Source organism: Misgurnus anguillicaudatus, chromosome 22, assembly GCF_027580225.2.
Source record: "Misgurnus anguillicaudatus chromosome 22, ASM2758022v2, whole genome shotgun sequence".
NCBI lineage: Eukaryota > Metazoa > Chordata > Actinopteri > Cypriniformes > Cobitidae > Misgurnus > Misgurnus anguillicaudatus.
Window position 1 is genome coordinate 9,676,545 of NC_073358.2, and position 27,177 is coordinate 9,703,721.

The following is a 27,177-nucleotide window of genomic DNA, read 5'->3' on the forward strand; positions in this document are numbered from 1 at the left end:
GTCTTTTGTATTGTAAAACGGATCGAACATTAGCTCAAGCATCAGGACACTTGATATAGCTGTAATTCAGACTGTTTATATGCTTGTTGCTTTTGTGCAAGATGTTTTCAGATGCGAAAAAACTGCCATTGTCATGAGACCAAATGTTCATGTGTGTTTGAGCGAGAGTGTATATAACGGGCTTTTATAATGCACCTCTTATGTCAGCCGATAGAGTAGAGAGGTCATATCTGATGCCCACTCAAGGACACGGGGCTCTCTTTCTCTCTCTCTTTCAGTATCATGCTATCAGATATGAGATCATCCCACCAGTTTTGGCCCTGTATGTGTCCACGTGGAGCCCTCTTGAAGTCTGGATTTTTATGATTAGTCGAGCACACAAACACACATCACATCAGTGTCTATTTAGTGCTTTAAACTCTACTGCTGTCCTCAAGGCCTCTTGGGATGCTCCTGCTCGCAGGATTGGTAGTCTTAATTACATCATGCTCAGAGTGATGCTGTATGCAACCCCAGAGATGAAATAAAGGAATTGTCTTTGTCAGACAATGCTAAATTTTTTTTGTTACTTTAAAAAAGAGCAGTACGGCGCAGCTTTTTATATTCTTAGGCAACCACTGAGGCAGCTGTCCTGTCAATCAAATACACTACCTGACAAAAGTCTTGTCGCTTATCTATTTTGTAGAAACACCTGCTATTAACCTGACTTTTAATTAATCAATTGCTGTTAGAAATAGCTCATATGAAAAGCTAAAACCCTCCCAAATGATGTTTAATGCACTGAAATGAATTAGTACATTTTTTATCATTTAATAAAGACAGAGAGGTCAAATTTTGGCAAGACAAAAGTTTTGTCGCCTATACAGAAATTGAATAGCCTGGGTGCCAGCCCATCTTAGCCCCGCCCACAAGATTTTGTAAACGGGAAGATGGGTCTGGGGTTTCTCCGTTGAGGAGCTACTATGCTAGAACAAACGCTGGTCGAACCAATCAAATTGTCAGGGCGGGCTTTATACGATGATGGACAGATAATCAACAGTAACGTAATGAACCACGTCACCAAAGAGCGCGTGTGTTGAATGGCTGCCGCTGTAGAGTTCAGATGTGTGGATTCTGACATTGAGTCTGTTCTAAAAGATATCAACAGAGCATTGATTTTAAAAGAGGAACAGAGAAACGCGAGCAGGGCATTTGTTGATGTTTTTGCCGTCCTTCCTATTCGGCAAAAGTTGGTCGCAACTGAAATGGCTAACGTTATCACGGCGATGCAACTCAGCGTGCACGACGAGATGGATATAATTAGCGGTCGTTGCCAGCTTCTTTTCGGAAGCCCGGAATTGTGGTTGCTGAATAAGTGGAGGGACATGCTAGGCTCCAATATTTTCAAGCAAACGTAATGGGTGTCGTCGTGGATGAAGTTCACCTAACGTACAAATGGTAAGAGATAGTCTTACTCTATGACTTAGTAAATACTTCATGTTGTGATATAAACGAAATGTTGTAAACATAATAGGTGTTGATGTACATTCGCTAACTCAGTATAATCACAATGTTAGTGTCATTGTAGCGAAATAACTATCAGTTCGGTCAGGCTGCAAAGACGTAATTTCAACATTCGTCACACACTCCGTTGCTCTGATTGGTCGTAGGTCTATCCAATTGAGTGCAGAGGCATTTTTCGGTTGAGACACGCCTCATAATTATAGCTCAATGGAGCGGTATCAGACTCAAATTCTGACTAGAATTGAGTATGACAACGTCAGGCTAGAAATTGAACAAATTTACTGCAAATAAAAAAATATTTCAGCAAATTCAGTAGTGGTGCTGTGAGATCCAAATTTAATATCTTGTATGACTTCCATGAGCTTGAAGGACTGCATCCATGCGGTTTGGCAAGGATTCATACAATGTATTGATGAAGTCATCAGGAATAGCAAAGAAAGCAGTCTTGCATACCTCCCAGAGTTCATCAATATTCTTTGGTTTAATCTTCCATGCTTCCTCTTTCATCCTACCCCACATATGCTCAATAATGCTCATGTCTGGTGACTGGGCTGGCCAATCCTGGAGCATCTTGATCTTCTTTGCCTTGAGGAACTTTGATGTGGAGATGGAAGTATGCGATGGAGCACCATCCTGCTACAGAATTTGGCCTCTTTTATGGTTGGGAATATAAGAGGTAGCTAAGAGATCTTGGTATTTTAGACTATTGATGTTGCTTTCCACCCTGCAGATCTCTTGCTTTTCCAGCATCCATCCTTGTAGCAGGCTGTGGGCCTTTTGTTTAGTGCTGGCTTCTGGGCACTGATTCGACCATGGAGGCCATTTCGAGACAAAATCCGACAAACTGTTCTGGTTGACACAGGGATTTCAGGTGACCAGGAGCTCTGCTGTAGTGGAAAATGGGCTGGCCTTGGATTTTCGAGCCGACAAATGGTCCTCTCGAGCAGTTGTCTTCCGGGGTCTGCCTGACCTGGGCTTGTCAAAAATGTCTCCAGTCTCTTAAAATCTTTTTTCTATCCTTTGTAGTTGACTCTGAGACACATTGAATGTGTCTGCCACATCAGCAGTGGATCTGGTCTTCAGCCTCTTGATAATCAAAACTTTAGTCTCAGGGTGAATCTTAGGCATGTTTGCAGAGGTCTCCTTGCAGTTGATGTGAAGGTCTAGTGTACTAGGGGTCTTTTTATACACACCTAAGACCTAATTGATCCATTATTAGTCACAGGTGAACCTTATATGACAAGGCGACAAGACTTATGTCTTTGCAAAAATTTACTCAATGGGCTTTACCAAGCTGTGAATATTAGAATACTTTTTGACAGTTTGACAAGCAACTGTAAATTTCTGTCATCACAACAGAGGGCCCGCCTCCCCCCTCAATCGATTGGACAATGGAAAAACGCGGATGACATTGGGCGCTTTCTGCTCTCAGCACAGAGCTTCAGGTGCAAATAGCAAATCAGGTATTTACGCTGAGAAAGCCGCGCATCCAGCAATGGTACAGCGAACTGTGGCGATGGGACGTGACGTCTCCGTTCTCTTCCTTAAGGAAACGAGGGTTACATCCGTAACCGATACATTCCCTTTCAGTCCGTCACTATGACGTCATGTGTTGGAGGCGTCTGTATGTACTACAGCATGCCTGGAGACCTGTTTCAGGGGTACACCAGCCCGGAGAAATGTAGGGTCTATCTACGGAGCGAAAGTGAGATGGCACACAGGTGTAATGGTTACACGATGCACATCACGGTGCCACGCTCTCCTTGGGACTCGGTTGTGAAGCCAAGGCTGAAGCGGTCTCATATGGAGCAGCCCCAGCAGTGTCACGGCCGCTGCTGTTGCCATATGCCCCAGGAGCCTCTGAAATTGTTTCAGTGGGACCACAGACTTGTGTTTGAGTGATTCAAAACACGCCAGTATTGACTGTACACACGCTTCTGTTAGACGAGCTGTCAAATCGAGTCCAGTTCCATACTGAGAAAAGAGATTCTAGGACAGGGCATAGTTTGCTCTTCTCTCAGTTGACCTGAAGGCCCAGATGAGCAAGATGCCGAAGAGTTAAGTCTCTGTGTTCGCAGAGCATCTGACGTGACTGTGCTATTATAAGCCAATCGTCTAGATACGAGAGTATGCGAACACCACTCTCTTTTAAGGGTTGTAACGCCCCTCCACGACCTTCGTGAAGACATGGGGGAGAGAGAGCTAGCCCGAATGGTAAAACTTTGAACTGATATGCCCGCCCCTCGAACGCAAAGTGGATGAAACTGCTTGTGACGAGGGAGAATTGAGACATGAAAGTAAGCATCCTTTAGGTTTTTTCCTTCAAACCAATCTTGGGGACGAATGCATTGAAACTTTTTCTTGTGCGTCAGCATCTTGAACGGCAGCTTGTGAAGTGCACGGTTCAGAAAGCATAAATCCAAGATCGGTCGTAACCCGCCGCTTTTCTTGGGTACTATGAAGTAAGGGCTGTAAAACCCTGACCTCATCTTGGCTAGAGGGACCGGCTCGATCACATCCTTCACCAGCAGGACCGCGATTTCCGCACGCAGTACGTGTGTGTCGGCATGTTTCATCGTAGTGAAAGGGATGCACGAATATTTTGGGGGGTCGCCGGGCGAATTGGATGCATAGCCGAGGCGGATTGTGCGTAAAGGCCAACGCGACGGGCTGGGGAGCTGTTGCCAGGCACCCAGGGAACGAGCGAGAGGAATTAAAGGCACGACCGGTGTGCCCGCGGGGGGCAGCCGAATGGAACGGATCGCCGATGTGTGTGCCACAGCCACACAGAAAGTCTAAGGAACCAGGCGTAGCTACTGGGTTCCTTTGCTGGGGGCGGACGGAACATCGGGACCCAGTAGGGAGTTGCTGAGGCAAGAGGAAGAGGAGGATGGCAGTTTTTCAGACCAACCGTCAAAAAGGCGGGCCTGGGAGATTGGAGCATTCAGGAGCCGGTTTTTATCGACCTCCCTCATGTGCGCCAGGCACAGCCAGAGATGGCATTTCTGGACCACCAAGGTGGACATTGCACGCCTGACTGCCTTTGCGGTGACCTTCGTTGATCTTAACCCCAGGTCGGTAGCCGCACCGAGTTGTGAAAAGGCAGCCTGGTCATATCCTCCCTCATCCAGATCCTTTAGCATTTTGGCCTGATGAACCTGGAGCCACGCCATAGCCTGCACAGCCGAGGCCGCCTCCCCACAGGCCCGGTAAGCCGACTTTGTGAAGGCAGAGAACTGCTTACAGACCTGGGAGGGCAGGGTAGGTCAGTCTCTCCAGGAAGCAGCGGCACCGGTGGGACACAGCTGCATTGCCACCGGGTGCTCCACTTTTGGGATACCGACGTAACCCTTGGCAGCCTCACCGTCGAGAGAGTAAAGGGGTGACAGCTGAAACGGCTGATTGCAGGATGCAAACCGGGTCCTCCTTGACCGAGTCAGCTCGTCATGCACCTCAGGAAAGAAAGGTATTGGGGTGAGAAGCCTGAGCAGCCCCGAAGTACCAATCATCCCAGCGGGATGGTTAGGGGGAGGTTGAGTCCACTCCAAGCGGACTGTCGCTGCCGCCTGAGAGAGCATGGCATGGGTCAAACGTGCCTCCACATGCTGTAAGCCTAAGCATGAAAGACAGCGCTCGTGACCATCCTTAGAACCCATGTACTTGCAACATCTGGAACCGCACAGGCGAAATGAAATCTTTAAAAAGATGCACTTGTGACACATGATACGAGAGAACGGCTGACTTTACAAAGACACAAATTCTACTCGTGCTTGCTCTTTTAGGAAATACACTCTTTCAGGGGTGCCGAGCTGGATGAAGCACACAGGGGAGCGGCAACGCACACACTCAAGTTCAAAAGTAAAATAAATCAAAGAAGATCAGTGGAATCCGCAAGCCTTCCGCGGTGGTGCTTTTCGGCCAACCAACCTTAGACACGGCGTATTCCAGAGCAAAAGAGAGCTTCACAGTAGCAAGTTTCACTGCCGGCTTTCGAAATAAAAGCTGATTTGTTATTTGCACCTGAATCTTATTTTATACTCCTCCGGCGGCGCCGGCAGATGCAAATACCTGCATGCCAAGTTCATTGGTGTTTTAATAGCTTCTCAAAGTAGATAGGTCGCCGCAAAGCGGTTCCCAATTCGTCGTTGTAGTGACCGACTGAAAAAGAACTTGAACTGTTTTCTAGAGGTCTTTTGCATGTACAAGGTTTACATAAGAAGGAGTAAATAATCGTATTTAAGGCTCATAATATGCCATTACCATGTACAGAACTCTTATTATTCATCTATGCACCTTTAAAGGGACAATGTGTAGTTTTTTTAAGTATTTTATTAGTCAAAATAAATGGCTTTATTCATAAATATGTCCTCATTGGTGTCAAATTACCTCTGCCGATTATCTGACTTTTCTTTGTAAGCTTAGAATTTCTTCTCTTTATTTACATTGAACGGGTAAGTCCTAGAAGACTTCCATGTCATTTCGCCATATTGAAAAACTATAATAGCAGAGAGAGACAAAAAGCACTAGCTTACCGCAATCGTTCAGAACACGTGAACCAGCTGAAACGGACAAGGAGTGAGTACAAGTGAGTACATAACGGCTACTGTAGTTGCAACACGCATTTGGAAAAGCGAGGCGCCAGAGACAACTATTCGTTTGAATGCAAAATACAATTTCACCACTAGATGGGGGAAAATCCTACTTATTGTCCCTTTAAAGACTATTTTTAGACTAGTTGTTTCTCTGCCAAATATTGTCCTATTTTAACAAACCATATATCAATGGAAAAAATTTACCCTCATGACCGGTTTTGTAGTCCAGGGTCACTTTTATGAACAACTTCATAATGTTGTTTTTTTATTTATGCCCCAAACTGAAACCCTCAACACTAACATTTGGCTGCCCTTTACTTTTTTTCAGTTATAATATAATTTCAACATAACTTGACTAAACTCAGCATAACCTTATTCTTATGCTTAACCGCTATAACCAACAAAACACATCCTTACATGTCCTACTGTAATTCAAAGACTGTAAATCAGATGTGCTGTCATCCGTGTTTACTCTCTCTTCTGGATTCACCGCAGTACTCATCCTTTTCTTTCTTCTCAGTGACTGTACTTACATGCATCAACCTTCAGTGTACACGTTCACTGCAGAGGTGCATCCTCCACATTCAAATACCGCACGTACACGCAGGCTTTAGACTCAAGAGATGTCTTTCTCAAACCTTCTGCTGCAAGACAAACAGAGACACACAAGTACATACAGTTATACACTAATACCTTGTGAACGTCAATCTTTGTTTAACAATCTTTGTGGTCTTTACTTTCAAAGATAATCAGTGTGACTGGAGACAGTTTAGCTTATAAGAATGAGTGTGTCGGGGCCCTCAGGCTTCCTCTGGGCCAATGGCCGAGTATCTTTGGTCCATGATTACTCTTGGGCCAAAGAAGGCCAGGTGGGGAATAAATTGGGGTTCAATGTCAAAGGCAGAGTTCAGCAAATTTAAATGAGATTTTGGGTGTTTGTGTTGCTGAGGCTGGATTTAGTCATTGAACATTTTGGTTTTGTTGGTTATATTAATAGATTATGCAAGGAATAATTGACAACGGGCCATTGAATTATAAGAAAATAATGCACTACGCGTCGTGCCGTTACACTGCGGGTGTGCATTATTTTCAAATAATTCAAAGGACCGGAGTCAATTATTTCTCTTATATCATGGTTACCACAAACATTGCACTGGTGCCTATTTTTAAGACATTTGACAAGTTAGGTGTGCGGTAATCAGAAATTAATGCACACCCACGGAACATTTCTCAGCCAATCAGAATACAGCATTCAACAGACCCGTGGTAAAAAGCTTTTTAACTAAATTTAGTGTGGCATTTGAGTTGAAGCAATAGTAAAGGTAGAAATTGTACCTGAAAAATTGCAAACCAACATTGCATGTCACCAAAATCCATTATTTCTCACATTTGGCACTTTCCAAATGTTATTTTGGACACCGATCTCATGTGAACTAGCAATAGGTAGGTGTGTAGTAATTGGTCTGGGTCCTATAGAAAACATTGTAATGTTTTTCTGTCTTTTGACAAATTATATCTTGATATTTATGCATGTGGAAATATAAGATGTATGAAATTATTTTCCCGGAGTGTTTTTTACTAAATGCTTTGTAATTTTTTTCATAAAAAAAACCAATTCATAGTAATAAAAAGTACTGTTTACCTACATATATTTTCATCACACAATTTACAGCAATAAATGACAAGAACATTTCTGAGTGACACAAGCAAATATCAACTAAAATCACGGAGAGTAAATTTGCCGAAACAGGACATTTTATAAATTGGTTCACAGATCTGGGGAACATTACAGTTGGAAGTAACATGGTTGATTACTATACAGGAACATCAGTTTAACAAAGGTGCCCTTTATCAGCATAACTTATATGACAGACCTCTCACTCTCCCACACACAAGTGCACATACAAAGAGAGAGAGAGAGACGTGTGAAGCTGGATTTTGAAGAGACTGTGAGTCAGTGAAGCCGAATATGGGATTTCCTGCCAGCATAGGTATAACTGCAGTAGCCAATATTAGCTAACTACCTAGTTACTTTTCACTGATTCCCATAACAGCAACTTCTAAGATTGACAGAGCTGGATTTCTGATTTCAGATTTTTAATGTGAATGTTGGAATCACTGGGATTTTGACAAACTTACCATCATTTAACAACACTGGAGCTTAATGGTCTTGAAAAGTTCAGGTATCCAATATGTTATGTTACCTACACTCAAAAAAAAAAAAAAAAAAATCACCAAAAACTCATAGGGTTAGTGCTATATAGCACCTACACTCACCTAAAGGATTATTAGGAACACAATACTAATAATGTGTTTGACCCCCTTTCGCCTTCAGAACTGCCTTTAGTCTACATGGCATTGATTCAACAAGGTGCTAAAAAGCATTCTTAAGAAATGTTGGCCCATATTGATAGGATAGCATCTTGCAGTTGATGGAGATGTGTGGGATGCACATCCAGGGCACGAAGCTCCCGTTCCACCACATCCCAAAGATGCTCTATTGGGTTGATATCTGGTGCCTTCTTGGGCCATGTTAGTTCAGTGAACTAATTGTCATGTTCAAGAAACCAATAAAAAATGATTCGAGCTTTGTGACATGGTGCATTATCCTGCTGGAAGGAGCCATCAGAGGATGGGTACATGGTGGTCATAAAGGGATGGACATGGTCAGAAACAATGCTCAGGTAGGCCGTGGCATTTAAATGATCTCCAATTGGCACTAAGGGGCCTAAAGTGTGCCAAGAAAACATCCCCCACACCATTACACCATTGCATTAATGAGAAATTTAACATTTGTTCCTAATAATCCTTTAGGTGAGTGTATTTTGATAAATGATGGAAAGCACACAGTTGACGGTACCCATTAACTCTTTCGCCGCCAGCGTTTTAAAAAAAAGTTGCCAGCCAGCGCCAGCGGTTTTTCATGATTTTCACAAAAGTTTAATGCCTTCCAGAAAATGTTCTTCTTTAAATATATAAAAATACAATATACCAAATGAAAGAACCCTCTGCTTTCAAACAAAAAAAACTATCATCCTACCTTCAGTAGTTCTGTTTTAATCAGCTTTTGAATATGGGTAGGTTTCTGCAAAAACACCACATTTTGAGCAAAAAGCTAAGATAATTCCATTTTTGTCACAGACTTTTCATAGAGATCCCATTCAAAGCGATCTTTAAAACAGACACGGACATGCAGCCGCTTGCCATAGGGCAATACTTCCGGTTTAAAAAGTTGTGCCACCTAGTGGATAATAGCCGTACTGCGTAATGCCGTAAATACTCGTCATTGGCAGGAAGTGTTTTCTCTTGATTGACGAGTTAATTTCCATCATATTTTTTATTCCTACCATGGAAGTCAATGGACACTATATGCTGTGTGTTTATCTTCTTTTGTGTTCATCAGAAAAAAAGAAAGTCATACAGGTTTAAAACAACATGAGGATAAGAAAATGATAACATAATTTTCATTTTTGGGGGTACTATCCCTTTAATGAATTAATGTATGGTAAAAAAAAATTATATATATATATATATATATATATATATATATATATATATATATATATATATATATATATATATATACGCATTGGTTTTCACTGATAGACCCCTTCAAGGTTTGTAAACATTGAATGACTATCGGGTGCGCGCGCAGCATGGGGTCAAAATGTTCATACAATTTAGGCTTTCTAGTTTAATCTAACAGGGCTGAAAAATGATGACTTACCTCAAATGAAGTGAGCACTACAAACACAAGCCTCTTTGATATTTGCATTGTTCCAGTCTGCATGTTAATTGCTTGCAGCCGCAGATGTTGTATTTTTTTGTTTTTGAGATTCTGCATGAATCGCGAAAACTTAACGGAAGACTGGTGCGATTTTCACAGCCCACGAGGCATTTTTGACAATACCGAATAATACGCAACTCAATCTGCTGTAATGGCTTTTCTGACCCCCAAAATGCGCAGTGGGAACCGCCTGTGACGTGACCCGTGAAGGGGTCTATACTTCTGCGTTGTTGTTCGTGTCGATGTGCACTTACACATGCAGACTGCTAGTAGGCAGTATCCACGCGTGTAACCCACAATAGCAGAGCAACAGCCTACACTGTAAAAAAAATCCGTAGAAATATGCAGCTGGGTTGCCGGTAACTTACCGTGGATTTAAATTTATGTTATTACTGGCAACATTTTGTTCAAAGTTAAATGAACATTAAACATTTACAAGTCTTTGTCTTTACAGAATAAAACTAGAAAAACAGCATCAAGCGAAACATTCTGGGAAACAAAATCTGAAGCAAAAAACAGAAGAAGCTTGATGATGATTTCTGGTTCCCAGAATGCTTTGCATGAGGCTGTTATTGTATAGTTTTATTTTGTAAAGATAAAGACTTGTTATTATTTAAAATTTATTCAACTTTGAACAAACTCTTGCCAGTAAATAACATAAATTTAAATCTACGGTAATTTACCGGCAACACAGCTGCAATAACACTGTAATTTCTATGGATTTTTTTTACAGTGTAAGAAGAAGCAATTTGCCCAGTAAACCCACAAATGTTATTTGAGAAGACCAGCAGTGATGGAGGTAAATAGCGAATAACAGTGCATATTGTTGCAGTTTGAGATAAATATCACATCTCAACTTGGCTCATCTTTGTTTATACTAGGGCTGCAACGATTAATTGTGTGTCCCGTTGAAATGCCTCTGAAATCAATTCAATAGCGTGTACTACCGTGTTTGGTCAGTAGGAAGTCCTTATCAATCTAGAATCATTATGAAAAAAGCAACACTCGTTAAACAATTAAATTAAATCATTCAAAATATTCTTTATTATCATGAAAATACCTGAAACAATTTAAAGAACAGTGATATAAATATTACTAGACATTTCCTGGAATAGCGTTTGTAATGCTACTTCTTCTGTGGCAGAAAGAAAGTTTCTGCACGAGAGCGCCCCCTGGCTTTGGGATGTGCCGGGATTTCACCGTAATTAATTTATTGAGAAAACGCACATTTGCACGATTAATCGTTACAGCCCTAGTATATACTGTCGTAAGCGGAAATCTATGCTGATTGTTTTTTACCTAAAGGGTGGGGTTCTAGCAGACCAATCGCAGTGCTTGCGGTCCGCGTAGCATTGGCGCACTGTTACATTTTGGGAGAGGTGCACATCAGGCTACTGCGTAGGGTTTGCATCTCTGTGTAGGTTACGCCATACAATCGTCGCATAAGTATAAAGCCTGCTTTAGTGTAAAATAAATTGTAAACTGAATTGGTGTACAGTGAAAACTGAATTAGTGTAAAATAAATTGTAAACTGAATTAGTGTAAAGTGTAAACTGAATTAGTGTAAAGTGTAAACTGCATTTAACTGTAAACTTGATTGGTCTAGACTGAATTTGTAGAAATTAGAACTGGTGTAGTGCTTAATTAGTGTAAAATAAATCATCAACTGAATTGGTGTAAAATAAAGTGAAAACTGAAATAGTATTAAATAGATTGTAAACTTGTCATTGATTCCTATAACATCAACTTCTAGGATTAGCAGAGCTGGATTCCTCATTGTGAGTTGGGCTTTGATCATACATGAGTGCTGAGTTATTGATGTTACTGGTTTTGATTTTAAGAGTCTGACGTTGTTTTAAGATTTTCATGAATTTGATATTTAAGGGTCTACTCTAGGGTTTTCTAAATGTAAATATTTGATAATTTTTGTGTTTATTTGTGCTGCAGTGCTGTGTGCAAGTCTAATCAAATTTGTTATACCAGTCAATTGAACCTTCTATTTTAAAGGTGCAGTGTGTAAATTTTAGCAGCATCTAGTGGTGAGGTTGCGAACTGCAACCAATCGCTCAGTCCTCTGCTCACCCCTCGCTTTTGAAACGCATAGAGAAGCTACGGTAGCCGCCACTGGACAAACATGTCATCGTCGGAGACAACTTGGTAAAAAAGTTTGGGCTTCTGTAGAAACATGGCAGCACAAAATGCTGACTTCCATGTAAGGGGACCCTCGTGTATGCAGATAAAAACGTCTAATTTTAAGGTAACAAACACATAACGGTTCATCATGAGAGGTCTTTATGCACCACTGATAATATCGTTTTGTATATTATTTAGCATTTTTGTCAAAAGATCTTTCTAAAAATTACACACTGCACCTTTAAGTTTTTGACTAGTATTTAGTTGGCATAAATTAAAAACAGCTTGAACTTATTTAACTTAATTTGTTAAGTTGGAGTAAAACAAAATGTTGTTATAAAACATTTTTACTGTGTGTGTTGTATTGTTGTTGCACTCTTCTAGGTTGGACAGATGCACTTTATGGTGTAAAGTAGATTGTGTAGCGTGTAAACTGAATTGTAAAAGTAATTAACGAAATAAAGTGGAGGTAGGGTCATGATTTGGCAGGGAACATGCTCCTCTCAACAGGCTCCAGTTTAAGTTCTGTCTGAGAGTCAAGGTGAAAAAGGATAGGGTTCATTTTTTTAATGATGCAAGCTGCTACTGCCACACCAGTGGCTGACTGGACTTTATAATGACATGAAGACTTAAACAACAGTATCACAGGAAAAAGAGACAAACACCAAAGTAGATTTGTCCCGTTGTCTTTAAAGGTCAAATGGCAGTTTTAGTGATGCTTGCTCATAGTTTTGAACAAACCCCTGACTGTATATCACTGTGTGTGTAAGTGTTACATGACTGTAGTGTTAAATGATTGTAGGCTCAAAAAATGTGACAATTCCATATTTTTAGGTTTTAAAAATAACCTTTTTTTATGAACAGAACTTCAGAGTCTCCATGCAAGACTATTGTGTCTGTATAAGGATAGATTTCAAGCTCTGTGGGTAGCTTGGGATTTGACACAACCGAATACTATAATGCTCAGCAATTACACACACACACACACACAATTAAGAGATCAGTAGCTCAAGGGCCGAGTTGTCACACACTGCCCCGTAGTGGCCCAGTACAGAACTACACCGTCAGCCAGCTGCATCCCACAATCTCTAGCGGCCAGACAAACTGTTAAAGAGCTCATCACTGCCATTGTGTGCTTCCTCACTAAAAACAATGCCTATGGGATCACCAGATGGTTGTGTTTGATAAAAGTACTGTCTGTAGTATTGTACAGAAAGCATCTGCTACAGTTTGACTGTGCAGATGTCAGATCTATGCGTTTTAAGTGATGTGAATGTTTGAAATAGGTGTGTCTGTTTAAGGAACGTGAGAGTTATTGAGCTGCTGGTACTGGAATACATTTACAAATTATGAGAAAACCAACCTGTGATTTATGTGGCTTGTTTGTTTCAGACTTTTTATCTTCATGTTCCTCTTACGGGTGAAGTGAGTTGCCTGGCAACCGAGACTGGGTCCGGATTGTTGCCATGGCAACATGGCAGGGTGTCATGTAGAGAACAGAGAGGGGGGGAGAAGGACTGCAAAAATAAGCAAAAAATAATAATGCATGAGTATATTTGTATAATAATACTTCATTTGTGACAGCAGGCAGAAAAAGAGGAGCTTGGAAACGTATGGTAATAAAATGGGAAAATTTGTTATATTTAACCTAGTGAGAGGTGTGCGATGACATAATCACAGATAAATGAAAACGTCTGTACGTGGGCGTATTCATACGTAGATACACGCAAATATAAATACATTCATTTGACAGCAGATGTAGAGCATCATGTAGAGGAGATGGCAACTGACAACAGCACATCTGAAGATGTAGAAAAAGAAATCCCATCTCAATTGTTTCTCAAGTGGTAGTTGGCAATGGAGGTCAAATGAAGATGTATTATTAAGTGTCTAGCTTTTAATTAAGGACCCTGTTGGGTTTTAAATGGGATCTCAGCAGTGTCAGAAACTGGAATGTCAGCTGTGATGAAAAGCAAGAAATCGCAATTATTTCTTAAATCAAATCCCAATATCTGAGAGTAATTTATACTTACTGTATGTCATTACATCAAATTCAAGTTTATTTTGGCTAGAAGTGTGTTACTCATAGCCATATGTCACCCTGAATCACAAAACCAGTCATTTGGGTCATATTTTTGAAAGTTAAATAAACTTTTAATTAGTGATGCACCGATGTATCGGCCGCCGATATTTATCGGCCGATTTTTGATGAATTTGAAACCATCGGAATATCGGCAATAGCATGAGAAAGGCGAATACCGATTGTTTATTTATTAACTGCATAAAGAAATCCATTATATTTAAAAAATGAGTTAATGTTGTTAATAAAATAAATGCTGAAAAGCAAAAACCACCTTTGAAGGTTGTCATGCTGTCTTATTATATTTGTTTTAGCTTAATTTGTGCCTCTCTTGTTATGTTGTTGGCCAGCTGAATGTCAACCAGATCCAATCCATGCTCAGCAAAAACAACTTGATGCAGAAACAAACCAGCCAACAGACCAACTATATACAAGTGTTTAATATCGGTATCGGCCAGAAATCGGTCCAAAAAAATCCTAGCGGTGCATCCCTACTTTTAATTGATGTAAGGTTTGTTAGGATAGGACCATATTAACATAATGTAGTGCCCCAGGGTGACCACGTTTAAAGTGCCCCACCCTAAATATTTAAAAGGTCTAGTTATTGAAGTAAAGACCTCAAAATAAATTTACTACACTGCAAAAAATGATTTTCAAGAAAAACATTTCTTAGTATTTTTGTCTTGTTTTCAGTAAAAATATACAAAAATTCTTTAATTAAGATGCTTTTTCTTGATGGGCATAAGTCTGGTTTTTAGACCAAAAATATCAAATTTGTGCATTAAACAAGTAAAAAAAATCTGCCAATGGCGTATGGGGAATTTTTCTTGAATTTAGTGTTTAAGAAAAATGTTCAAGATTTATTTGCTTACCCCATTGGCAGATTTCTTAGCTTGTTTTATGCACAAAATCACTTAAATTTCATATTTTTCGTCTAACAACTAGACTTATTTTCTTGGGTCGTTTTGCTCATCAAGAAAAAGCATCTTAATAATAAGAATTTTTAGATATTTTTACTAAAAACAAGACAAAAATACTAAGAATTTTTTTTCTTGAAAATAATTTTTTGCAGTGTAGGTGCACTGTAGCCACTGACTGAAAGTCTTAGGAGCGCAAGCATGAAAATGTAGGGCCTAAAAACTCCTGCAATGCAGTTATTTACATTTTCCCAAAAAATATCTGTATTACTGTCAAATACTTAATAAATGTAAATCTATTTGTTGCACATGCCATTATTATACACAGTTGATCAAAATTTCAGAATAATAAGTTATGAACCAAAGAATCATACTTGAATAATTCTAGGCATAAAATACCCAAAAAGACTTAATTATTTGGTACAACATATCAGCAAATTATATAGATGTCTTTAAAATTAGCCATAGAGATTCCAGCTGATCTTAGGTCATTTTATTTAGGCTGTAATGGATTTGTTGCAGGTAACATACATTATTTTATTAAACTATAACTTATATATAATAAGTTATATCAAGTGTTATCTTGTTAGCATATTGTAATGAGATAAGTGGCAAGGCTACTTTTATTCTTTAAACCAGTGGTCTCCAACAGGTTGTAAGTTGCCCGCCAAAGCATATTTATTAATAGCCTCAATTTGTTTATTTATATTTATTGCATATTTTTATATTAGATTGGCTTCTTTTTATGGATATTAACATTTTTTGTGTTGATAAAACATATCAACAAGTAAAAAAATTAAATCAACAAGGAATACAAAAAGGTTTTGCGTCGACTATCAAAAACGTAGCCCTCCAGATTGTTTTATCCTTTGTGGTAAGCCCTTGCTCACAAAAAGATTGGATACCTCTGCTTTAAACGTTGCTCTTCTCATCTTCTATCCAGTTTTTTCGACCTGGGCACCAGGTCTAAAGCCGCGGTCACACTATAGACTTTGAGCATACAAGTATTTGTCGGGAAGTGGAGGGGGAGCGGATCATCAATATGATCTTTGGCTTCATCCTTTTGTGCTTTATAGTAAAGAGAAAGGTCACTCAGTGACGTACCGGTTTTGTACTGGTCGCATTTTTCCACGTGATATAAATTTGCAGAGTCAGAGTTCATCTAGTCTCAGCCTCAGACGTCACGCCCACAAACTGTTGGCTGAACGTCTGATGTTTTTGTACACTTTTCTGGAAACCCTGTGAGAATGTTAAAGTCGTCTTTGATTGGTTGGAAAAAAACGGATTTCCAGGAGACGCGAGTGTCGCGATTAGTTTCGGTCCCTGGAAAACAAAGCTCTGACGTTCCCTTGAGGAAGAGAATCAGTCGTGTTTACGTGGATAATAATGAGCAGTTATCATGATCAGCTAAACATTGGATTCTCAAAAATATGCAAAGTTCGCGGCATCGACTCTCTAAAAGACGTCCAAGAGTTTTCTTTAAGGCAGTTAGTGGAGTTTAAAAGTTCGGTTCTCCTGGATTGCTTGTATGTGTTAAAAAGTGGAGAGATATGCTTCAAACAGACGTTTAACGGGAGCGTCTCATTGGTGTGGCTGTTGATGAAGTGCTCAACGTTGTCCTATGGTGAGTAATGTTGTTTATTTAGATACTATTTGGTTGCGGCTGGTTATTTCAATAACTGACTTGTTGCCAGCCGGCTCGTTATTGTGGGGAGTCCGAAACGTGACGCTAGATGAAACAAACTGTGATTGGTTGTTTGACATGTCGGTCAAACAGCTCGTGGGCGGGCTTTGTCCAGAAAAAGCAGCGAAAAACACCAGACCTTCAGTATTGAAGGTCTGGCTACGCGAGACTAGAGTTCACCAGACTTGAGCTTTGCTATGCATCGACCTGCGAAATATCGTTGCACGAGCTTGTGTTTCCGGTCTTACGCGTTCACTTGCAAAAGTCTAGTGTGGCTGAGGCCTAAGAGACCCTTATTCTCATCTTTAAAGGGAACATATCATGAAATCTGACTTTTTCCATGTTTAAGTGCTATGATTGGGTCCCAGGTGCTTCTATCAACCTAGAAAATGTAAAAAAGAACAACCAGTAAATTAGTTTTGGTAAACCATTCTCTGCAAGCATGTGAAAAAATTCCGCCCCTTGACCTGCACTATCCAACCACGGCACTCCCATTTAGTGCAAAGATTAACTTATTTGCATTTAAAAGGACACACCCAAAAATGTCACTTTTTGCTCACACCTACAAAGTGTCAATTTTATCATATTATAATGAATTATCTACAGAATATGGTATTTTGAGATAGAACTTTACATATACTTTGGGGACACCAAAGATTTTATTTTACATCTTAAAAAAGTATTCTGAAATGTTCCCTTTAAAGGTCCTATTTTTTCTGTGTTTCAAAGCTTTGATTGTGTTTACAGTGCACAAGTCCCTCCTTCAGAAATACTTAACAAGTTCTGATTGTGTAGCTGCTGCGCCAATTCGCAGCAGCTTAGCTTGGCTGGTAATTGGCGTATTCCTGTGGGCGGAGGTTAGTCAAGAACTTTTATAATGACGTCAAGTAGAGCCGTTCTCTAGTCCTTGAAAAGTGAATTCTGTTAAAGAAAATATATCGCTTGGCATTGAACTTTATAATTATGCAGGCATTATTTATGCTCTAACAGCGACCTTACACACCAACTAAAGTTTGAAAAATGGGATCATGAAAAACGGGCGCTTTAATGTTTTTAGTGTTAATTTATAAGTTCTCCCGCTCTCTCCATAACTCACCTCCACGCGGTTCTGAGTGATGTTTAGGATGTGTTTGACTTCATGCGGGGGCTGCGTAGACCCATCAGTAGATTAACTGTATGTCTGTTATTTAAGTAAGCAGATTTTTCCCTAAATGTGTCCTGGCCTTGTAGCTTCATTTGCAATGGCATCTCATACTGTCTCTTATTATCTAATTATGGACTGTTTGGAGCTAAGCAGAACCGTATGGATCTGTTGTGCCTTCAGTTTGGCTGCAGGCATTGTTTTGGGCGACAGGCCTGACCCAGTGTTTGTTCTCTTATTTAGTTGGTTTTGAATTGTTTACCGTGCCTTCTGTAAGTGTTTAACACTGTTTAAGTGTTTAACTTTGTTTATGAAGATGTCCGCAGCCCTGAATGCACCAGTCAGACAAAAATAAATCCTGGTGGCCTCGCAACCAATTTGTCCCGCTGCTCCATTTGTTTTTATTTGTTATCTGACGACAACACCAAGGTAACTGCAAAAATGTGCATTTAAAATTCATTGACAGGTCTGGCACAACGGGTTTGGAAAAGGACTGGATGCACACACGCAAGGTCTTTTCTGGACCGTTTATCAAAAAAAACACTCTGCGCAGTAACACCCTCCCTCTCCCATTATGAGAGGGACAAGGGGAGCGGACTTTTCAGGCGAGTCGAAGTACTCCCAAAAGTGCTATTACGCCATAAAATATAGTTCCTCTTTTAAATCCGCTTAGAAAAGCGCTACGTTTTATTTTGTACCACCAAACTTGCTCGTATAACTACTCGTCTTAAATAGGAAAAACGTTGATGTGTTTGGTCACTTCTAACTTTATCTCTAAATGGTACCATTGAATGAATGGGGCTAAGCTAAATGCTATCGAAGCGTCGCAGCGCGCTCCAGCGCTTACGTGCACGCACACAGATGATAGAGGGATGTATCAACAATTCTTAGTTAAGGTAATAACATATTTTAATATTGAAAATGAGTAGACTATTCCTTTAAAGATATGCAAAAGGTACATAAACCAAGGTAAACAATGACGCGAGTTATCGTCTCTAACGTAAATCTCTTTTCTTGGACTACAACAAACACACGGATTGTAGGCAACAGTTTACATCCTGGGATTTATGATGATGTAAAGACCGACATTATCATAATTCCTCCCCCTTGAACTCAGCCTGTAAGCTAACTCCTGTCAGCATTGCATTGTGAGTGAATCTTTCAAACATGGTAAAGAGCGTCACATTTCCGGCTGACATCAGAGGTATTCAGTCCAACCACAACGTACAAATTAGCTGGCCAATCAGGGACATGGCGCTTTTGAAATCGATGAGTTTTGTACAAAAACAGTGCGTTTCAGGAAAAGAGTGAAATCCTGGATCTAGAAAAATTAACGGTATTTGGAAAATGACGTGTTTTTTGATCCATTTGAAACAATTACTGAGTCTTTCTTTGTAGAAGTGTGTCAAGTGTGTCTTTCGTTTAGGGGAAACCTTCCAGAAAGATAGGTGTCAACCTCTCTCTCTCTCTCATATCCCTCATCTCATCTCACCCTCCCTCTCTGCTCTCTCTCTCTCCCTGTCTCTCTCTCTCTCTCTCTGTCACAAACCTGCTCTGTGACTCAGAGGTAGAACAGTCTACCAGGTTTCATTGTGTTTAGGCTGGACCAACCTCAACTCTCTCTCTCTCTTCCCCATACCCTCCCTTCCCCATTTACCCGCTCTCCGTCTTTTACCCTCTTTCCCCTCATTGCGGGCATTTGGGTTGGTGTTTGTGGCTGATGAGGGCTCGCATAAAGCTTCCTCTACTCTGCTCTTGTGTGGTACGTATGTTTTTCCTCTTCCTGTAAAAGCTCTTCATCTCTCTCTTGCTGATGCTGGACCGCTGTTGCTTGTGTTGTTGATGTCTTTCGGTGTGCTGCGTAACTCCACAGTTGTCTGCCTAACTGCCACTTGATTTATGTTGTGATGCATGTTACACAGAGGAACGCATACACACGTACACACACGTGTCTGAGTGCGTGCGTGTGTTTATGTCTGGAAAGTGAGACAGAAAACCGGAAAATATGAAAATGTAAAGATCTGCGTAGCGAGTTTATGGATGAGACGGTGCATATTTGATCAGTTAAATACATTCATGCAATCCATATCTGTTTTTATTTCATTCTGGTACACATTTTAAATCAAACACGAGTTTGAATATGTGCGTGTGTATGTGTTTGTTCTAGACAGTCTAAAAGTCTGCGTCTGTCTTGGCGTCCTACTTACTTATGACCACAATGGGTGTGTATCTGTGTGTTTGCGTTTTGCTCGCAAAATCCCTTAAGGATGTTAATATCAGAAAGCATATGTCTGTAAACATAAGTAGGTTGTTGTTTTGGCAAAGTTGGTTTGCATAAAACACAGAAATTTGTGGGTATGGCACCTCAGAGGGTTTGGAGCTCCAAAGCTTCCCCTTCCCACTAACCGTTTTATTCTGATAAAGTAGCTTCACTAATGTGGGCATATAATATTCATTGCCTTTATGCTGTGCAATGCTGTAAAAGCAGAGAGAGAGAGAGAGAGAGAGAGAGAGAGAGAGAGAGAGAGAGAGAGAGAGAGAGAGAGGAATACAGGAGCAGGCTAGCAACTAAAGGTTAAAGGTCAAATGTGTGACATTAGACTGTACCAGAAACCGCCAAGCTTGTATTAAATGAAGTATAGCCATGCTGTTCACCAGCAGAACTAAAGTTGGTCATTCTGGTAATGCTGGTTAACCAAGTTGATCTTGTGTTTCATTGAAGTAACAAAATATACTGAATCAAAATGATAATATTAGACAAAAGTCATTTTTGAAGGGTCAGATATCAACCAAAAGTACCCAAAGTAGGGTCTGTGTGACCTGGGCACTACAAAAATTAGCACTATTCGAGGGAACCACATGAACGAGGTGACTTATTTCGATCTGCGGACGTCTAGGCTAAAACTGGGCAACATTTGGACTGTCAGTAAAATTTGAATAGACGACTTACAATAGCCCAAAAATAAAATGTATAAATGACTTTGCTTACATGATGGAATATCATACATCTCACAAGTTATTTAGCAAAAACAAATTTTAAGTTTATTTTGGCTAGAACTCATAGCTGGTCTATAGTTAACCTAGACTGTGAAATGATGGCTTTTGGTTGCTGGGAAGTTACAGCTGATAGAGTCTGACAGAATGCTTGTGTCAGTTGTTGGCCCTGTATGACATCTAGATGTGATGTATGAGAGAGTGAGACAATGTCAGGTGTGTTGTCTTCATTGGGGTTCCTAACGAGCTAAACTTACTTGAACAAGCTCCATCATCAGGCGAAATATTGAAAATCAACCAGCATTATTATTTTTTCCAGTAAACAGCATGACTAAGTTAATTCATGCACCAGGTCGGGCACACTCTTAAAAATAATGGTACTACACGATGCTAGAAGAACCAGCTGAATGGGCTTACACCTGAGGAACTTTTTTTTAAAATAGGTTCTTTGTAGTGGATAAAGGTTCTTCAGACTATAAAAAAGTTAGGAAAGCAATAGTCCTCTTAAAGGGACATTCCACTTTTTTGGAAAATATGCTTGTTTTCCGGCTCCCCTGGAGTTACACATTTGATTTTTACTGTTTTGGAGTCCATTCGGCTGATCTCCGGGTCTGGCGCTTGCACTTTTGGCATGGCTTGGCATAATTCATTGAATCTGATTAGACCATTAGAATCGCACTAAAAAATAACTAAAGAGTTTCGATATTTTTCCTATTTAAAACTTGACTCTTCTGTAGTTACATCGTGTACTAAGACCGACAGAAAATTAAAAGCTGCGATTTTCTAGACAGATATGGCTAGGACTATACTCTCATTCTGGCGTAATAATCAGTGACTTTGCCGATGTAACATGGCTGCAGCAGGCGTAGTGATATTACACACTGCCCGAAAATAGTCCCCTGCTATTGAAAGTAACCAAGGGGACTATTTCGGGTAACTACAGAACAGTTTTAAATAGGAAAAATATCGAAATTCTTTGGTTATTTTTTAGTGCGATGCTAATGGTCTAATCAGATTTAATAGATTGTGCTAAGCTATGCTAAAAGTGCTAGCGCTAGACCCGGAGATCAGCTGAATGGATTCCAAAACGGTAAGAATCAAAATGTTTAACTCTAGGGGAGCTGGAAAATGAGCATATTTTCAAAAAAGTGGAGTGTCCCTTTAAGAAGATGACCCCACTGTGAAGGACCTTCTGTAACACCTTTATTTTTAAGAGTGCACTGTATATTTACTTTAATAATGCCACAATTTTAATGCTAGCCGGTGAAGCACATTCTTTAGGCTACTTGACAAAACATGTTTACAGTGCATGCTAAGGGCAGGGGTATTTACTCATCATCATAATATCTGCCGACTTTTTTATCATGCTAACAACCTAACACATTCTTATCTTAATGAAGCAACTTTATGGACTTACGGGACGATTTAAAGGAAGAGCAAAGATGTTTAAAACAAAATTGTGTCATTCTTAGCAGGGTGACTGATGCTTATATTTCCAATCAAAAGTGAGTCTTTGTGCTTTATGAAGGTCATAACATAGAGAATTATTTATGTGTATGCCTAATTGGATTTTAATGAATCAAGTTTGAATTCATTGTCAAAGCAATAAAATATTATTGTGCATACTAGAATCAGTCAGAAGATCAAACAAACTACGTCTAGAGCCAAACTGCAGCCAATCAGATTTGAGGTATATCATAGAAACCCGTCAGAACACCTTAGCAACCACCTGATTAATTTATACATCATCATTCTGATGTACAGAATGTGTAGATGTTATTATCTACAAATGATTGTATTTAAACAAAATAAAGAGTTTTATTCATAAATTGTATAAACTGCTTAAAACTTTAAATACTATCTAAAACTATATAATAATTGATGAGTTGCTCTAACTTATTGATTACATCATTGTTTACAGTATAAAGTCTTTTTAAATGTGAACCATCAATACTCAAATATAATGCTGTTTTGCTGTTTCTTCAGGAAATATTATAGTATAGTATAGTTTTTGGATCAAATAATGTGCCATTAATATTTCAACAATTTGTTTTAATATGTAATGTAGTTTTTAATATGCTCATTATGAAATTAATACATTAATAATTTAGATTTGATTCGGATATGAGAATATACAATAATAAATTATTTATAAATATATGTGTTTATGCTGTTTTGTGACATTTTATTATGATACACATGTTAAATGTACACTGCTGGTGTATTTGGGTATCACCAGGTCTAGTAGTACTCATGTAAACACCAGCAAGGTACATTTAACACTGGTGATTTTGCTGTGTAGATACACACACACATATGTACACAGCCTGCCAACTTGCTAACCGCTAGGAAATCCCCGCCCCTGCAGATGTTACTATGGCAACAGTCTCCGGGCCAGGGATGGAGTCCCCCTTTCTATGCTTTTTCAGCTGGATAGGAGAAATATATTCACTGCCAGCTGCAGAGCGCTCTGCCCTGGTGCATTGTGGGACAGGAAATGCATGTGAAATTTATGGGAGATATTAACAACATACTGGCACTATGCAATGTTGATTATTAAAATGTCTTTTATTATTTTGCTTGATTTGTTTTATAAATTGTCATCAAACATCCTGCAGATGTCACCAAGTCAGTGGTGTATTCTCATGGTCTGATTACCCTAGATAGGGTATAGTGCCAATACTTCTCCCTATAGTGTTTTGCACCACTATCCATCCCATGAGTGATTGAAAACACAGTTTGCACAGCTGTTTCTGCCAGTTAACACCCACAATCTGATTTCAATCAGAGTCACTGTTCAGGTGATACTGCACAATAATATCATAACTCAAGATGCCTTCACTGCCTTTAATTTAACCTAAGGACAGCTGTCGTCATACTAAAGCCACAGTCTGTGTGCACGTTATCCTACTTTATCAATATCCATGGAAACTGTGTGTTTTACTGGAAAGACAATGATTAACACACGCATGCTCAAACTTGTGTGTCAATGGCAATGAATTTACTGTATGCTTTTCTTGCTCGTTTTAGATACCAGCCAAAATTAATCTTTGAACATTTTATTATATGCAAGTATTTTAGGCACATGCTTGAGCTTAATTGCCTTAGATGAATAAATACCAAGTAGGATTTATTTCTCAAAGGTCATTGAAAATTGAAGTAAACAGATGGTATCTGTTGCACATTTTTTAGTGTGGCTTACATGCATATCTTGGGAGCCACTCTATACCAATGCATAGGCTTAATCCGTTTACTGTAATTAACAATTATGAAGTATTTGTGTTGTAAAAGGAAACACAAACAGTTTGATGTCCTGTATTGCCACCGCAGGCAGTCTTTGTACACTTACGTCACCAGTGAGTGGTGAGTTTCTCTCTGCAGTCGCTCCTGAGATGAATGCACAATACTGCAGCTGTCACCTGCTTCTCTAGCGCCACCAACAAAACTCCACGACTCCATCAAAAAGTGCTTGGTTATAAGAGGGTCAAGATTGACAGATGATTTTCATTTCATCTCCATTTTATGCTTCAAAAGCCAAATGCTTAATAGAGCTAATAACAACATGATATGTTTTGGTTCCATCTCAAAAAATTGTTTAGTGCAGGGTCTGTGGTTTTGGTGTTTTGCTCACATTTAGATTTATTATGGACTGAGTCACCTGCGCTTAATTTGATCTACATTTCAGCACCATGGACAGTTCGCATTACACTTAATCCACTAGAGGGCGCCATACTTACACGGCACGTGTCTCTTCAAACCTGAAACGTATGCATTCTTGATTTATTTTGATGTTTGATAAAGTGGGAAATCACTGAACGTGGCACACATGTCACTCAAACATCACTCTTTAGCAATTTTACCATGGTAAACTGGTAGTTTCCGCCAAAATACTATGATTCTTCTTAAAGTTTGTACTATAGGCTACAGTAAACCATAAAAAACTTTAGCAGTGGGCTACATTTTATTTCCAAATACCAAGTGAAGTGAAGTGACTTGCAGTATATCAGTAGCAGTATTGATATGAACTTTTAAATGTTTATTATGTGAATGCCTTTTGAAAACTCCCAAATAAGGATACAGTTTCATTGTATGGCTCATTTTTGGATAAAACATCTACAAAATGCTCATAATTGTTTATCAGTTACCTTGGTAATCCCATTAACACGTTTTTGACAAGGGGCTCGTGTCATGTTTATTAAAGTGATGTAAACCCGTGTTTTTGTTACAAGTTAAGCGTTTTGAATGTAATTGATTAAAACTAAGATTAAACCACTAGTCGGCGTCGTTTAATCGTCTATCTTGATGATAACTCCGAACTTCTACGTCACACCGTGTCAAACCACCTCCTCCTCCTGCATCACGGTGGAAGAACGATGAAGGGGAGTTTTGAATGCACCGGAGTTCACGCAATACAGAGCGTCGCGAGATTTGTTTTTTGGCCGCGCGCTGAGGAGAGCGCGGGCAGCCGGTAATCGGTGTGTGTCGTGTTTATGGGTGTCGACGCGATGTCTCCTCCTGTGAGGAATCTCAAGTGCTTCTCTCCCGTGATGTGCCAGTGTAAACTTATATGTAGCAAGCGCGCGCTGTCGCTAATGTTCGGCTGTAAGGTAAGCCAGGAGCGCGCACCGCGCTCGTCCCTTTCTTTCCCTGTGTTTGGGTTCTCGTGTGGATGTTAAAGGAGAGACGATACGATGATGTTTGTTTGGTGACAGAATTCAGACATATGTTAGCACAAACGATGAAAGCAGTGTGTGATAGTGAATGCTGAATTAAAAAAATGCACGTGCACGTTTATGACATTACTGTAACTGTACATTACCGGTTCAGTGGACTTGGTTTTTGGAGATGCACTGTTACATCCACCATCCTTTACAACCCACTCGTTCGTTGGATGCCACAGATAGCCACCTGTCTCTTTACAGCTGTATGCCAGAGACATCAGAAGGTCGGGCAGGGATCTGATGTCAGGCAATATGGCTCTCTACAAAACACCATAAGGGTCCATCTCAATACTGAATAACCCATAGAGGAACTTGGACGTTTAAGGGTGTTACAGAGCAGCTAGTGATACACATTTTCACAGTTATTGGAGAATAAAAAAAAGATTTTAGGAGAAACGAATGACAGTTTATCAAACACGTGCCGAGTGTGTTGGCACAATGTATGGTGTGAGTTGTCACAAAGGAAAGCTGCTGTTTATTGCAAGTGCAACATATCATCAGAAATTGTAATTTATAAACTGTAATATTACAGTAATAAACACATGTGCCCAATTTTACTGCCAAATGTGACAAAAATGAAATGAAAGATTAAAGATAAATAGCCTTTTGTTTAGGACCCATTTTAAAAATTATGGGTTATTTTGGTTGGGTCAAAATTGGGACAAACCCAAGTGTTGGGTTATAAATTAACCTATTTATGCACATTGACATGTTTTCATGCGATTTTACAGTGGATATGTAAATTTGCAGTATATTTTTGTAATTTTACAATTTTTAACTGTATTTCAAAAAAACGTGTAAAATAAAACTCTACAATTCCATACAATTCCTTTTTTTAACAGTGTAGGTTGTTTTTAGGGCTGTCATGCACTCTAAAAACAAACGGTGCTATATAGCACCAAAAGTGGTTCTTTGCTCGTAATCATAGAAGAACCGTTTTTAGTGCCATATAGAACCGGTGAAGCACCTGTGTAGAACCATATAGGGCTATGTAGAACCAAATGTGGTGCTATAGTGGTGCTATATGGCACCTATATGGTTCTACACAGGTGCTTCACCGGTGCTATATGGCACTAAAAACGGTTCTTCTATGGTTACGATTCAAATCAACAGTTTTGGTGCTATATAGACCAGTTCAAGAGATGTAAACAACACTGGTCCAGAAGCACTTCCTGTTTCCGTTTTTTAACACTAGATAAACGTTGGGATAAAATAAACCAACAGAACATATAAACCTGAATTAACTGAAGTTAAACAAACATCTTAAAGATAATAATATATGTAAAATAAAAAAATAACTGTCACAAACTGTAACAGGAAGTGTTTTTGGACCAGCGTTGTTTACATCATTTGAACTGGTCTATAGCACCGTTTGTTTTTTTATGAAATTTGGCTGACGCCTGACGGTTAATTGTCTAATAAATTGTGACAGTTACGACGGTTGATTGCCTGTTTTAGGGCTTTGGCATGTAATTCTTAATCCTTTATTTTTGTTTGTTCATGAAATAATTTTGTTTGGAAATGTTTTTGGAAATGAATGTTTTACCTGGCAGTTCATACTACTTTTTGCAGCATTTCTTTAAATGCTGTTTTTTCCACTGTACTGAATGGTTTTGCAATGTGTC

At 39.5% G+C, this 27,177-nt stretch overlaps 1 protein-coding gene across 4 annotated transcripts in view; it reads left to right on the forward strand.

Annotated features, from left to right (window-relative positions):
• Window positions 1-27,177, forward strand: part of dlg4a (discs, large homolog 4a (Drosophila)) — a 139,891-nt gene that overhangs the window by 28,540 nt on the left and 84,174 nt on the right. For 2 of the 4 annotated variants that reach the window (XM_055200806.2, XM_055200807.2), the window contains exon 1: window positions 25,207-25,438. The exons of 1 other annotated variant lie outside the window; for it this stretch is intronic. In XM_055200806.2, coding sequence (XP_055056781.1) covers window positions 25,322-25,438 — 117 coding nt within the window. In that variant the 5' untranslated portion in view covers window positions 25,207-25,321. Of the gene's footprint in view, window positions 1-19,398; window positions 19,600-25,206; window positions 25,439-27,177 lie in introns of those variants that run through there. One more of the 4 variants, XM_055200808.2, reaches the window with a different exon arrangement.